General features: G+C 34.8%; 2 protein-coding genes and 1 long non-coding RNA gene across 4 annotated transcripts; 2 read left to right on the plus strand and 1 right to left on the minus strand.

Moving 5' to 3' along the window:
* Nucleotides 1–411: 411 nt before the first annotated feature.
* LOC141683845 (protein phosphatase 2C 50-like) lies at nt 412–6,522 on the minus strand. The gene is made up of 5 exons (XM_074488613.1): nt 6,248–6,522; nt 4,716–6,051; nt 4,266–4,583; nt 4,058–4,163; nt 412–1,183 (listed from the first exon to the last, which is right to left on the minus strand). Exons 2-5 carry the CDS (start codon nt 5,604–5,606, stop codon nt 849–851), a joined length of 1,650 nt encoding a protein of 549 aa, XP_074344714.1. The 5' UTR covers nt 5,607–6,051; nt 6,248–6,522; the 3' UTR covers nt 412–848.
* Nucleotides 6,523–8,033: 1,511 nt separating this feature from the next.
* Nucleotides 8,034–12,131, plus strand: LOC141686878 (RNA-binding protein 2-like). 2 transcript variants are annotated; one of them, XM_074491971.1, is made up of 6 exons: nt 8,034–8,173; nt 8,845–8,969; nt 9,548–9,863; nt 10,072–10,133; nt 11,391–11,472; nt 11,758–12,131. In XM_074491971.1, the coding sequence occupies exons 1-6, from the start codon at nt 8,128–8,130 to the stop codon at nt 11,871–11,873; spliced, it is 747 nt and encodes a 248-aa protein (XP_074348072.1). In that variant the 5' UTR covers nt 8,034–8,127; the 3' UTR covers nt 11,874–12,131. The 2 variants fall into 2 exon arrangements, with proteins under 2 accessions (XP_074348072.1, XP_074348073.1); XM_074491972.1 differs by having other exon boundaries at nt 8,057–8,173; nt 8,848–8,969.
* LOC141686879 (uncharacterized) lies at nt 10,142–10,996 on the plus strand. Its single transcript, XR_012560836.1, has 2 exons — nt 10,142–10,569; nt 10,652–10,996. It is a non-coding gene; the product is annotated as an uncharacterized LOC141686879 (long non-coding RNA).
* Nucleotides 12,132–14,609: the final 2,478 nt, after the last annotated feature.

Raw genomic sequence — 14,609 nt, forward strand, 5'->3', positions numbered from 1 at the left:
GCCTTGCACGGGTTCTCATGCTAGTTAAAACTAATATATTACAACACTATGCTAGTATTAACAACAAATATTATGAGTCAATACTTACCACTTTCTTTGTCCACCTGTAAATTCTTCAGAAACAATACATTCACAATGATGTTTTCTTTGCAAATTGTGGAGAAGTCACAAATTTTCCAGTCGAAAGTGACTTATTTAGGATCCTCAATCATCTTAAAAGTCTCACCCTTTCTTCAATATTCCACATAATATTGCAGTTAGCAAGGATGAATATGGGTATCTGCCATTTTGGTATGATCTTATGCTGGAGCTGGAGTTGTCTGGTGCCGTGTATTTTCAATCGTCCGTTGTATTTTACATGTTATTGCTCTGCATAAGTTCAGATTTTTATCGTTGCAAGCGAGCTAGTACTATAATCATAAACAAGACTGAGGTTCTTCAACAAAGATAAACAGTTATTGTAGCTAATTTATGAGCTATACATAACACTGATCAATGATCCGAGTTCGGTACATTGTTAAAAATAACAAATCTTAAAATGCCTCACAGAGCATTTAACTCGGAGGCAAGAACAAATACTATAGGAAATAATGTCACTCCCAAGATAAGGAAGCTCATATTCTATTTTTTCACTTCAAATGGCTAATAATATACAGTGGCTTTTACTTGGACAGCTAAAAAGACTCCCCGGCATGATTCATCTCTTTCATGGTATATACGAAATGCTGCACTAGTAAAACCAAGCCTAGGTGAAAAATACAGATGGGACGATAACTATTTTTTAAGCTTTTAAGAATCTTATACTGTAAACCTATAACCTGAAGAATCTTTAGCAGAGTAACCGATGCTTAAGACTTGCTTTTGAACTTTCTTTGTGCTTTCAAATCCACCACAATCACAGTAATGTTGTCTTTGCTCCCCTTTTGAATAGCGCGATTTGACAGGCACTCGGCAGCTGCTTGAGCTGCAGGGTCAATTACTTCACCTCTCTCCATGGGAAGTGTGACACCATTCTTTTTATGCCAGAGAAGAATCCGTTTTCGAGCAATATCACATACCTCTTCATTGGTCATAACATCCCATAGACCATCACTAGCTAGAATGAGGCATTCATCTTCTCTGGTTCGAGGAATAAACATCACTTCTGGGTCTGGAATAATCCAGGGTTTTAAATACCTATCACCTGCAATAAACGGCAATAACTCGTAAATCAATCTTATAAACATCCTTTGCGTTTAGTGCCATAAATAAGACAATGTTTACATGCACACAAGATTACCTTCCTATTACAGCCAGATTAAAATATATATTTATATATATATATACTAGTATATAACCCGTGCGATGCACGGTCGTTTTTATCATTATATATTATAAATTATAAATTATAATTTTAATAATATGTTGCTTGTAGGATTCAATCTTATATCACTTGAATAATAATTTTTAGAATTATATCAAACGGTTCTCATCAATTTGATATGACTGCTCTAGATTGAATGACTAAGGAACAACAACCAAACTTTTAATGTTTCGTCTTTAATATAATAGTATAGATGATAAACATATGTTTGACAAGGATTATCAACTGTACTGCAGAGGCTAAACATCCCAGTGCAGAAAGCCACGACTCAAAGAGTTGAATAAATATCTAAAACAGCATCATCTTGGACTCTTGGTGCAATACACACAATGTGCATAGACCTTGGGATAGTGTCCCATGTCAAACTTATCCAATCAAAAGAAGATACTTTCCGAGTATTCTTATATATGGACATCAAACAAAAGACTCGTATAGCCATTATTCTTGAAGGGACATCTTGATTGTGTTGGAGCTTGCATTTCATCAATAAAACCCTATTTCTGGTTAACAATAATATTAACTTTAGAAAACACAGCCTTTTATTTTCATAATGTATCAGAAGCTAATTTTAAAAACAAGGCAAGGTTTACTAGCTACATCAATCACCTCGGCACTATGTAATGTCTCCACCAAATCATTAACCAAAACCATTTTTGCGAATTTGAGTTGCGGGACCTCGTATAACATTAACCTTAAACCATTAATCTCCATTATAAAGATATTTCATAGATTTAGTCGTGCACCGATGTACGGAATCGATTCTTAAGGTTTATCTATTTCGGCAGATTTCTCGTCAATGCATGTCCATGGTCTTCAATATGACCAATCACTTATATAAGTATGTGTGTGTGTGTTTTGGGAAAAGGGGAGTTAATATGATAATCAAGTTTTTTCTCACCCGTGTAGTTTCTTTGTCTTCTTGAATCTTGATGCACAAAAGAAACTTAAGTATTCTAATAGCTCCATGTAAAGAGGTCGAAGTTCTGCCTAAACCTTCATTTAGGTATATTGCCAAAAATATCTTTAGAATATAATATCACTAATTCCAACACGGAGATGTCCAAAACCTCGACTGCAAAGATAGACTTTACTCTCCAAAATTCAAGTAGTGCATAATTCACGGTTTCCTCACAAGACCTGCTATAAATTTCTAGTCTCTGAATGTAAGGTGCGCGGGAACAGAGTAGGAATTGGGCTGACGTGCAATCACATAATGAACTTATCATTTTACCAATGTTACCTTCATGATTACATTATCCACAAAAAATGAAGGCAAAAAACGTTTACAGAAATATCTAATCGATGTTTGGCTTTTGAGTCTATTAGGTCAGCATGAGATAGATGTTTGGAGTTTTCCGCAAATATAAGTGCTTACAGGGAAAATAAAAGGTATTAATTGGAAGCGGGGAAATGATATAATTAATAGAGATAATATCAAAAGATGAATTGCAATTCTCCGCAGAGGCCCGCTTCAACAGAATAAATTATTAAGAAGATAATATTTAGAATGTCATCATAAAATTAACACAGAAAAAAACAAATCCCTATATACCACTCCAACAAAATAATAATATCTCAGTTAATATAAATTTGAGTAAATTGCATGTTAGCATCCCCTAGTATTAACAAATATTTATATAAGTATATATAGTTTCGAACAATGCACTTTGGTCTAACAGGTTTCAAATTTGTTACATTTTGCATCCCAGTTAACTTCTTCGTCCAAATTCAAAATCAGTGTTAGTTTGTCGCGGGGCAATTTAGGAAATATAAAATATAACGCCTTTTTAACCTAGTCAACTTCTTCGTCTAAATTCAAAATTACTTTTAGTTTGTCGAGGCGCAATTTAGGAAATATAAAACATGACTCCTTGTAAATCTAGTGAAGTTCCGATAAACTTTAATAAGCCGTGTAAGCTCTACAAATTTCATCGATGAACTTTGTAGAGCTTACCTAGGACTTCTAATAGATAGGTGTATGTAATGCATCAGCAGCGGGTGCAATCGGGTACAATTGGGCACCCTAAAATTTGAAAATTTTCAAAATTTTATGTATTAAAATTTTCAAAAAATATATATAGATATTAGTAAATAAGTAAATATTATTTTTGAACCCCACAATAAAAATAGTGATCAACTTTAATTTTGACCGCACTATTTGCATATTAAAAAGTATGTTTAATTGTAATTACATAACAATAAATATTTAATTAAGTCCATTTTTTAAAATTAATATAGCATCTTTAAAAAATATGCAAATGTTGACATTGATAAATTTTTTACACCAGTTCGCCATTGTTCATAGACTTTAAAATTTATAGGGTTGAGTTTTAATGAATCTTTGGTGAAGTTCCAAGGATTTTGTTAGAGTCATATTCAAGATTTAGAGTTTTATTTGATTTTTAATAGAGTTTAAAAAGAATTTCAACAGAGCCATAGTTTTGGTTCCAGATATACCCTTATCGAAATTAGTAGTATATCACAATTTTGAGCTAAAAGTTGTCAGGAGATGCAAACTGCAATTGGTTAAAACTTACCAGACCAAAATGCATTATTTTAAAATATGTGTACTAGTGTCAATATTCATGTATCTTAGGGAATGCAACATGCAATTTCCTCTAATAAGTTTTGGTGTCAAGTGCTATTCTCGTAAATGTTTCTACTATACATGTCCACTTGTTAGAAATTACATACCAATTGACCTTGACATTGCAAGAACACCAAACACCCGATGCCCATTCCATTGTATGACTTTGCCACCGGCTGCTTCTATCCTCGCATATTCATCGTCGCGATTGGGCTACATTGGGATAAACATAATAGGACATAAAGAGTAAATATTAGGTGATTAGTAACAAAATTAATTATAAGCCAATGCAAAAAAGACAAAAAGGGTTGTTACTTTATGGTCCATTGATAATGCCAAGGGTTCTTTTCCACGGCAGAGTACCACTCTAGAATCACCACAATTTGCCACAATGATATGGGATGAACAAACAATAGCAACAGCAGCAGTAGAGCCAACAGTTTCTGGAGCAAGAGGTGCAACATTAGCTCCTCCTCCGATCTCAGCATCAACCTTGAGAAAAGTATCAAAAAATGCTTGCCTCCACTGCTCTTGGCAATCAACATTAGTACTTCCATGACTCAATCTGGCCATAAGGAGGTCCAACTCCTCAGCCAAAGCAATATGAAATCGCTCCTGGCAATAGTTTGCAACCTGAAAGTTCATACCCAATTCAAAATTAAATATTTCCCAAAAAACAACATACAAAACTAAAATACAAAAAACTGATTAACATATAGATCCATAAAGGAAGAACTATAAAGGAAAGGAGACAGGGAGAGCTACCTGGGAGCCTCCATGACCATCATACACTCCAAAAAAATGAGTAGTTAAGTGGCTTAGACATTTTTTCATTCCATCAAGAGCTCGATCACCGATTAGCATTTGAATAGGAACTTTAAGAAACCTAGGTACAGTTGCAAGTGCATCTTCCATTTCTGCTCTCCTTCCGCACAAAGATGTGAATCCCCAAAGGGGAACATAATCCACCTCAAAGACACTGCGTACAGCAGACCCACTTGATGCTTGTTCTGGTGGTAACTGAACTACTACTGCATCTGGTTTGCAATCAGGCACATTTTCAAGACTATCCTCAGTACCCACGGTAACGGCAAGTGAATCTTTCACAACAACCTCTGAGACAATTGACTCAATGAAATCTGTGGACTTGGATATACTCTCTGTATTGCTGGAGCTTTTGTCGACATCAAAAGCATCTGGCCTTCCCATATCAGACAAAGCCTCAAAAGCTAGAAAATCGTCAGCACAAATGCTGCTACAATCACTTACCACTGAAAAAGAGCAAGAGCTGTCGAGAATTTGATCGCCCTCCGCAGACAGCAAATCATCATCTTCGCTTTCTTGGATTACAACATCATGAGCAACCATGTCGTTTTCCTTTCCAGACATCAAATCAAACACCGCAAACCCCACACTAGTTTCTCCAGTGATGGACAACTTTATGCAATTAGATTCCAACTCACTCTCATTATATATGCAATCCTCATTCTTACCAGAAGTATCCTCAGCAGGAGTTTTAGTTGCAGAGTCGGTCAACAAACTCGTTGAGTCCATCATCAACTTGAGCTTAGTAATATCAATGCCAGTAGTTATATTATCGCATATCAAATTACCTAATCTATATGGCAAAGCAACCGTCAAAGCCATCTCCTCCATCAAAATCACTATCTAAATTGTCGTTAAAGTTACCTTCCAGCCCCTTTAAATTTAAACAGCCTGTCATTGTTGAACTACTTCATCACCTTCTACTTCTACTATCATCCAGAATAGTCTCAACACATGAACAGCGGAATTGAACAGAACATTTGCAATACACAAAGACCTCAATACAATTAAACTCAATAAAATGTATTGCCACACTCTCTGTTAAAAGGCCTCAAAATCGATACGAAAAGCCAGATCTGGTAACAATTATAAACACCTACTTCCATTGGTGAAAAGGTCAAACACCTTCACTATCAAACTACAGTAAACCAAACATCCTCAAATCCACACACCTTATCAAGACTATACACACATCAAAAAGTGCATTAAAGGCCAACCCTTTTACTCTCTATACAACAAAAACACAAAAAGGGCTTCATGACAAAGATTAAAGAACCTAAAAAAACCACAGTAAAGTCCAAGAATCACAAGAAAATCATATATTTACCATAAAGTTCACTCTTTTACATTAATTCTAAGTACCCTTCAACTAAGGCAACTTATATCAACCTCATGATAAAAGTCTTTGCAAGTACACAATTAGCATCAATTTAAAACATCAAAACAATGCAAATTAGTTCAAGAATCACTACCTAATGTTCTTGCAAGGTTCTTTACAGCTTCCATTCATATAAACTTCACTAAAAATCATCAAAAAGACCATAAAAAATTAAAAAATCAAGAATCTTGATTTGGGTAGCTTAAAAATGTGAAAAGTGAAATATTGTTCAATGTATGTGATCACTCAAAGGGTGCCCTTTTCTTGATTCTTTCTTAAATATACTTACAATTTGTTTGTGTGTATTTTAGCCTTGGGAAAAGCATGAAAGGAAAGGGTGTAGCAAGAATGAGAAAGATGCTAAAATGGAATGGAGAAATAAATAATAAAAATAATAAAAATAAAAATAATAAAATTATTATAATAATTTAAATATAGTGGACACATGTCATGTGAAGAAGGGGTGTGGTGGGGGTTTTGAAGCATAATAAAACAGCTCCACCCATTTTGCAATCCACACTCCACGAGTCCATTTAAGTGTCAAATTGAAAAAGGGCATTTTTTTAATTAAAAAGGGCTTTTTTTGGTTATTTTTTTATAAAAATTGAAACTTTTGGGTACTATGATATTTGATTTATTTGGCATTTGGATTTGTTTGGCATGATTTTATGGTATAATGGCAAGTTAATAATTTGAGTTGGGGGATGATAATTGAAGTTGGTAAGGTTGGTGTCAAATACTCTTTTTTGGGTGGGATGGTAGTGATGTGTGTTGCCTTTGCTCGGATGGCACACATGAACTTTGGACCCTTTTCTAATTATTTGGGGAAAAAATTAGGTAGAGTTTGATATTTAGACATTTTTGATATTCATAGATTCAAGAAAAAATTAGTAAATTCAAGTGAATCAGAAATTTGGCTAGATTAGTCCATATTTGACCGGTAGGGTTTTACGAAGATTCAAAATCGGACCAGATGGGATTAAAGATTGAATTTTTTAAAAATTATGGATCCTGGACCGGTTATATCCGGTCTCAGAATTGAATCCGAAAAATTCTGATTCGACCGGTCCTGGACCGATATGGACCAATTTAATTAATATTTATATGAAATTTTAATTAATATTTGATTTTTTTTTCAAATTTAAATATATAAAGAAGTCTGTTACTTCGTAAATAATAAATATTTAAAATTAAGTACATATCTTATTATTTTAGAAATAAATATTAATTTTTAAATGTGTGAGTATCAATACTTTTTTTTGAAATAGAGTATCAATACTTTATTATATGAAATATGAAGTTTAGTAATTTAGAGTGTAATGTCAATTTATTTTATTACATTAATTTATTATCTATTAATTTGAATCATTATTATATGATATGTGTACATATTTAATCTATATATATGACCTTTTAATATATTAAGTAAAGTTAAAATAGTGATATAATCGAATTTTTTCTTGGATCAGACCGGACCAGACCGAAAATCGAATTTCTTTATTATTTTAAGAACCGGGGGTCTTGGATCAGTAGAACCGATCCGGTTTGATTTACAGGTCCATACCGAAATTGTGTACAGTTCTATTGACCGTTATCGGATTGAAATAACGGTTCAGATCCAAAAGGTAAAACTTAGAAAAGTTATTTGGAAAAAGTTGTAAGAAATCAATAGTTACAAAAAAATAAGAAAATCACATATTAAAATTTCAAAAAAATCATATTACACAAATAGAATTAAAGTTTTTAAAAGAGATTCTCAAGATTTAACTTGAAGAAAAGACATCAAACATTGTACAACTTATCCAACTCAACCCTTTGCACACAAGCCCAAATATCCAATCCCATATTCACCACATCAAAAACCAACACAAACACAGCCCAAAAAGTATTGTTACTAAAAATAAAAAATAATAATAAAACAATTGTTTTTGACTTGAAATAAAAAACCCCAAATTAAAAATACGCACAGAGCTCATGGCTGATCCCTACTGGCGATACAGTGCTTCTTCTGCTGATCGTTGTAACACTCTCTTTCTAACCCTAACCCTAATTTCAATTTATCATTATTTTAATTTATTTATTTAAAATTGATGTTATTTATGTAATTTTACTGTTCTTTTAGTTAAATTCATAGGCAGGGTTGTGTGTGTGTATTCATTTATAAATTTGTGAATTTGGGTGTTTGTAGTTACTGTAGAAATACCCATTTCTTGATTTTTACAGATTCTGCATTTCGAGTTTTTTTTCGAATTAAAGTTGGGATTTTTAGTTCTTGGTGGAGTGGTGATTGTGAATTATTTGTTTGAGTGGCTGCCTAAGTGGACATTGTGCTGTTTATGAAGTTTAAGATGACATTGAAATTGGGTTAGTTGGATGAAGAGTTAGATGAAGAATTCCGGGGCGTGTTTCATTTAGAGTTTTGTTAAATTTTTTGAAGAATTTATGTAGTTTATTGGCTTTGATTGTCCTGTGTTGAGGAAGAGGGGGTAACTAAAGAAAGTTCGTGAACTTAATTTGAATTAGGCTCTGCCATTCTTGCCTCAATTATCGTTTTTGCCTTGTTAAAAAATGGTTGTGGCTTTGGTTCACATCACGTGTCTGCCTTTATCGTCTCCCCTATCCTTTTTACATTTTACGGAGATTTTATTTTTCAGTGTAAGTAAGTATCTCGGATAATTGTGGTTTTTGTAGCAGCTGCCGCTCCACCTTCTAGCTTTCCTGGCTACTTGCCATCCTCAACCTCTGCATTACCAGTGCATCATGCATGGGCCTCAAGCGATTTACACGGAAGTTCATCAGATATCCTGCAGAAAGATGTAAGCTTTTTTACATGGTAGATTGTTCCTTGTGATGCATTACATATTTCAACTCTCACTTTTACTACCAAAATATTAATAAAAGGTTAATGACAGTTTTATATGGTAACAGTGAAGCTAGTTCTTTTTTCCCCAAATGGTACAGCATAATTTGTAGTCACCAGAACACCATATATGGTAGTAAAGCTATGCCACTCTTACTTGGGTATGGAGTGTCGCATGTGACCTATATCCAATTGTTGGGCTTGTAAATTTAAATTGGGGACACAAGGAGGGACACTGTCCAATTTAGGACACGGGTATGGAGACACGACATAATATTTTAATAAACAAGCATGGCAATTGGAAAATAAGATACCTTAACAAAAAGTAGAAATAAAACTCAGATTAAACATGATTTTGTGGACTTCACAGCTTGAGCCGAGTGTCTTCTTTACTCTTTTCTCATTTATGCTTCTTTCTTTTTCTTGTATATTTAATTTTAAATTGCAAATGTAACTCATATGTGGTCTTTAAGTCGTCACATTTTAGTCAAAGGATCCGAGTATCTGATTGAATTCCTGTGAATTAATGTGCAGATCTTGCCATTGCGTACTGGAGCTTACAGTGTAGATGATATCATGGGTGTTGGTGCTCGTTCAGATCCTGCTCTTGGTGGATATATGACTGGAACAAGCATGAGAAGCTACACACCTTCTGTAGAAGATACAAGTTTACTTGCCTCAAGAAGAGATGTTACTTTAGGTTCAGCTCTTCCAGGTGTATTAAATGAAAGGCCTGCCTCTTTTGGAAATATTGATGACCTTCCGGTTTCAATTCCGGCTTCAAAGAAAGAATCAAATGTGTTGTTTGTTGATGGGCTCCCAAATGACTGTACAAGAAGAGAAGTAGGCCGTATCCTTTTTCTAAATATTATAATTAATTGGTGAATATATGTGTGACTAACTTCTTTTTGGTGTCTAGGCTCAAGTATTATTTGTGTAGACAGCTTCCCTTGTATCACAAACTGCCAGCTTATTACAATTTGCAGAATTATTTTGACTGCCTATCTATTTAAGTATAAAGTTTCTGCCCTGTTTTTATTCCTTAATTTTAAAATTAGATCTTTTTCGTCCTTTCATTGGCTTCAGGGAAATTAGAGTTGTTCATAAGGAGCCTAGACGGGTAAGTCTTGCATTTTACCCTTTTAACTATTAGGGCTATGATTAGTAGATTAGACTATATTATCAAATAAAAACAATCAATTGTATGCACTTCACTGTACCATTCAATTATGTAAAATTGACCTTCTAAAAGAAATAATATGTAGCCACGGGTAGAAGTGGCATGACAGGAAAGAAGGGCATGACAAGACGATTAAGTTGAACCCAGGGAAAAAGTGATCAGAAAAATGTTGGTTGCTTTTTCTCGTAATTTAGTGTTGTCATTGTACCATAAATCTTACCACTGTGTATAATTGTATTATGGTTTTGTAATGCCGGTTAGGTTGTGACAGCTGGGCTATTTTCAGTTTTATCACAGGCTGAAAAACTTAGTTGTGAATGCTCTTTCTCCTTAATTCCAAAAGGTCGAGGGTTGGATCATCAGTGGAAGCAAATTTGTGCGTGATTAATTAATTTCTTGTAATTGACCTTACGTCCTTACCCGAATTATCTTAAAGAAATGTATGTTTGGTGCTGTAGGCGGTGTAGTTTTAAATGGTGATTGTGTGCCAAAGTGAAAAACTCCAGTCCCCCCAGTTTAAAGGAATATATCATCAGCCGTATTGACTTTCTTTTTACAAGATCTTATATGAAGTCAAGTATATACATAGTATATACTATAAGCTTTTGCGGGTTAGTTTCATCGGGTGTTATGTTCAAGCCTTCTGGTTCCTAAGCTCGAGGTAAAGTTTTTTAGAGTAGGGAAGAATCGTACAAGTAGGAGATTAAATCATTTAGTTAATTTTTTTTTGTTTTCATCTAGATATAGATGTATTTGTATTATTGGTTAGGAATATTCTAGAGATTAGATATATAGTAAATTAATAAGATTAGTGCTAGAGGTACCAAAATTGTTCCTAACTGATGTGGCAGGGAAGACGTGACAGATGGGAGGTTTTAATTGGTTTGGTTGGCGTGGATGCAGCGTGTCCGTCCCATTTACTCTTTCCATAGCCAATTAGAATGAGACTCATGGCATTTAGTAAATTTTTTAGGTACCAATGTTGGACCCCAGGATTTTCCAACTAGTAATTGTATATATTTATCTTCTCATAGGTTTAACTCCTGTATAAAAGGTGATGCAATCATAAATTTATCATCTTTAAAATAGAATGAACTGATATTTATTTTTAGAGGTGGATTTTTTTTTTTGTTTTGTGTGTGTGTGTGTGTTTCTATCTATATACCATCTGTATCTCACAAGTTTGATAAATTGTAGGCCGGAGATAAGGCAATGGTATTGTGCTTCGTTGAATTCACAGATGCGAAGTGTGCTTTAACTGCCCTGGAAGCTTTACAAGGTCAATTCCAGTTTCTAATGTTATTAAGATTATATCAGTTAAGGTGTCTGTAAGGATTCCATGGATCACAGCTGCAAATGTTAGGAAAATTGACTATGTCGCAAATAAGTTTGTATAACATACATGATCATGAGCATAGACCAGCTACTTATAATCCTAGGCCTCAGCTTGCCAAAGTTGATGTGTACCATAAGTTTGTTGAATAAATTGTGAAACAAATTGAGGTGATTTATTACAGGCTTCCTGACAGTTTCATTTGGTTCTGTGATGTTGCATCAATTGTAGGTTACAAGTTTGACAACAAGAAACCAGACTCGCCTGTCTTGAGCATACACTTTGCACATTTTCCGTTTCGGCTGCCATCTGGTCATGAAAAGCCACGGTTTGCAGGTGCCCTGTGATTGTGATGCTTAGAAGTGTTATTGTAAACAATGTAGGTTGGTCGCCCTAAAAATTACTTGCAGACGGTTAATTTTCCCTTTCTGTACGGGGTAGCTTATATTAACTGTTTTACCACTGGCTTCTTCTCAAACATATGATTTGGTGGGATTGTTATAATGTCGCAATACAATTTTGTTCTCACCTTACAAATGGAAGAATGGCAAAGGAGTTTTAATATAGGGGTATTATTTCCCTCGCGTGAAGATCATTCTTCATTATGGTTTATGAGTGCCTTTTGATAAAGTTGTATGTTTACTCGATTCTATTTTCTTTAGCCGTCAACAACAGATTTTCTGCCTCAAGTCTTAATTTCTTAGAAAGTTGTGGTAATTTTTCCTGGGCTCTGTACCTACTGATCCCAAGTTTTGACATAACAGAAGTCTATTAGTAAGACTATGGAATCAGCTAATTATTGAAAGCCTGAAAAGTTTAGATAGTCAAATTTAATATGCACTAGATTTACCAAACTTGTTCTCCCAACTATATAGACAGGACAACTTGAGGAGCTCATCAGGTTAAGAAACATAACATTGTGTATATGGGGTTAGGAAGAATGTTCCAAGCAATCAATAGACAGGAAAAGCCAATGTGGTGGGGTGTTGAATATAACTGTTACATTTTTTACAAATTATGGCATAAAAAATAAGCCTCCGTGACTTTAAAGATAGATGTAGGACCTAAAATTTGAGCATGGGTAACAATCATGTTCTTATCTGGACCGGGTATGTTTGGTTTGGTTTGATTTGGTACTTTAAAACTTGACAGAGGAGGATGAAAAATTCACTGATCAGCTAAGAAGCTGCAAGCTCCACGCCTTGTGAAGGTACCTATCTCATCTGACAAATTCCTATTTACATTTTTACTAACTATACAATATATTTTGTTCTAATGTGAAAGGGATGCATGTCAAGCATGAATTATGCCATTCTGATATTGTGTATGTGCAAATACCTTAGTGATGTTTTTTAATTAAATACCTAATTCTTATCTATAAACCAACAAGATAGACAAAACCTGGAATCTAACCTAACAAATAGATTATTCTTTCATCCTATAAAATGGACCCTTGTGATATATATACCAAACCAACTCACTGACCCCAACAAGGATAGTAGTAGTATATACAGCTCCTAATGTATAAGAATCTAGCAATGCCTTTCTTCCAAGCAGAAACAAACATCAGAATCTTACAATATTAGTGAAATAGCAGAAAACAGAACAAAGCTAATCTAGTTACAATCACCACAAGTCCACAACTGTCATTTAAAGAGCAATTCTATTTGTCGAGAAATCCATGGCCCTTCTCGGATAAGCTCACACAAAATTCATATCACATTCACATCCTGAATCAAAATCGTAAAATTCTGAACACACTCTGCAATTAAGAGCAGGTGCTCTTACAGGGGGTTAAATTCATGGTTTAGAGAAGCGAAATGATAATTGTACATAGAAATCGAATCAATGAAATTCATTACAATGACAATTAAACATATGAATTCCTAATATGCTATTTTGAGATGTCAGTTAATTCAAATTTAGGAACTATTGTAAAACCTGTGTATGCATTCTATTGCAGAGCTTCATCCTAGACAATACGCATTCATCCATAAGCAAACTGTGCAGTGTAATAAACAGAAACTGAAATGAAATGCTTCGGAGTACAGAATGTTGCGATTAATATTCAGGTCAAGAAAGAAGTGCTGGCATGACTATGGTGCAAAAGATTATGAGCAATTGAATCCCTTGCCTTGATTGCACTTCCTGATCTCAATGCAATCTCAGGAACCATCTCATCATCAACAAGCTCGATTGTCAATTCTGAATCCATTTCCTCATTCCTCAATTCACATATATTGTGCAAAACACAGCATGCCCCAAGCACCACAGGCAAGTCCTGAAGTTTCACCTCTGTTCGCTTCTGCAAGCAAGACCACCTCCCTTTCAAACGCGCAAATGCATTCTTTGATACCATCTGAATCTCCGCAATTTTTTCATTGAAAGCATGTTGAGTCCAAGTTAATTGCTGATGTCCATAAGGGACCAACACCCAATCCATCAAAGGGTACCCAGAACTTCCAACAATCCACATACCCTTCAAAAGGCCCCTATTAGCCCTCTGATAAAGAGCAGACTTCTCCAATACCTGATCATCAGGCATAGAACCAGGCCAGCCAATGCACACATCAGTAAACACCCCTTTCGAATCAACAACCCCTTGAACTGTAATCGAGTAAGAAGTCTTCTGATTCCTCTCCGTGTGACGCTTATTAAAATAAGCTGCTACACTAACCTTGGGAGCAATTATAGGTATATGTGTAGTATACATTGATCCAACCACATTAGGAATCCCTGAAACCAATTCAAACTCATCCTTATTCTTCCTCAACGACGCCTCATCGCACCACTGAAGATACTTAGGCATCAAAACAGTCCTAATTGCCATACAAACCTCAAGAACAAGCTTATGACAAGTAGATATCCCTAATCCAAATCTTTTCGACACAAGCCTAAGTGGCTCACCAGTAGCCAGCCTCCAGATGCAAACTGCCACACGTTGCCTAACCGGAACAGCATCCCTCAACATTGTATTCTCCTTAACCACAACAGAATTCAACTCATTACAAATCAACTCAAAAGTACTTTTCCCCATCCTAAAAGATTTCTTAAACTCTTCATCAGGAAAATCAGCACTGTTA

The sequence above is a fragment of the Apium graveolens genome, chromosome 9 (genome assembly GCF_009905375.1).
Source record: "Apium graveolens cultivar Ventura chromosome 9, ASM990537v1, whole genome shotgun sequence".
Classification (NCBI taxonomy): Eukaryota; Viridiplantae; Streptophyta; class Magnoliopsida; order Apiales; family Apiaceae; genus Apium; species Apium graveolens.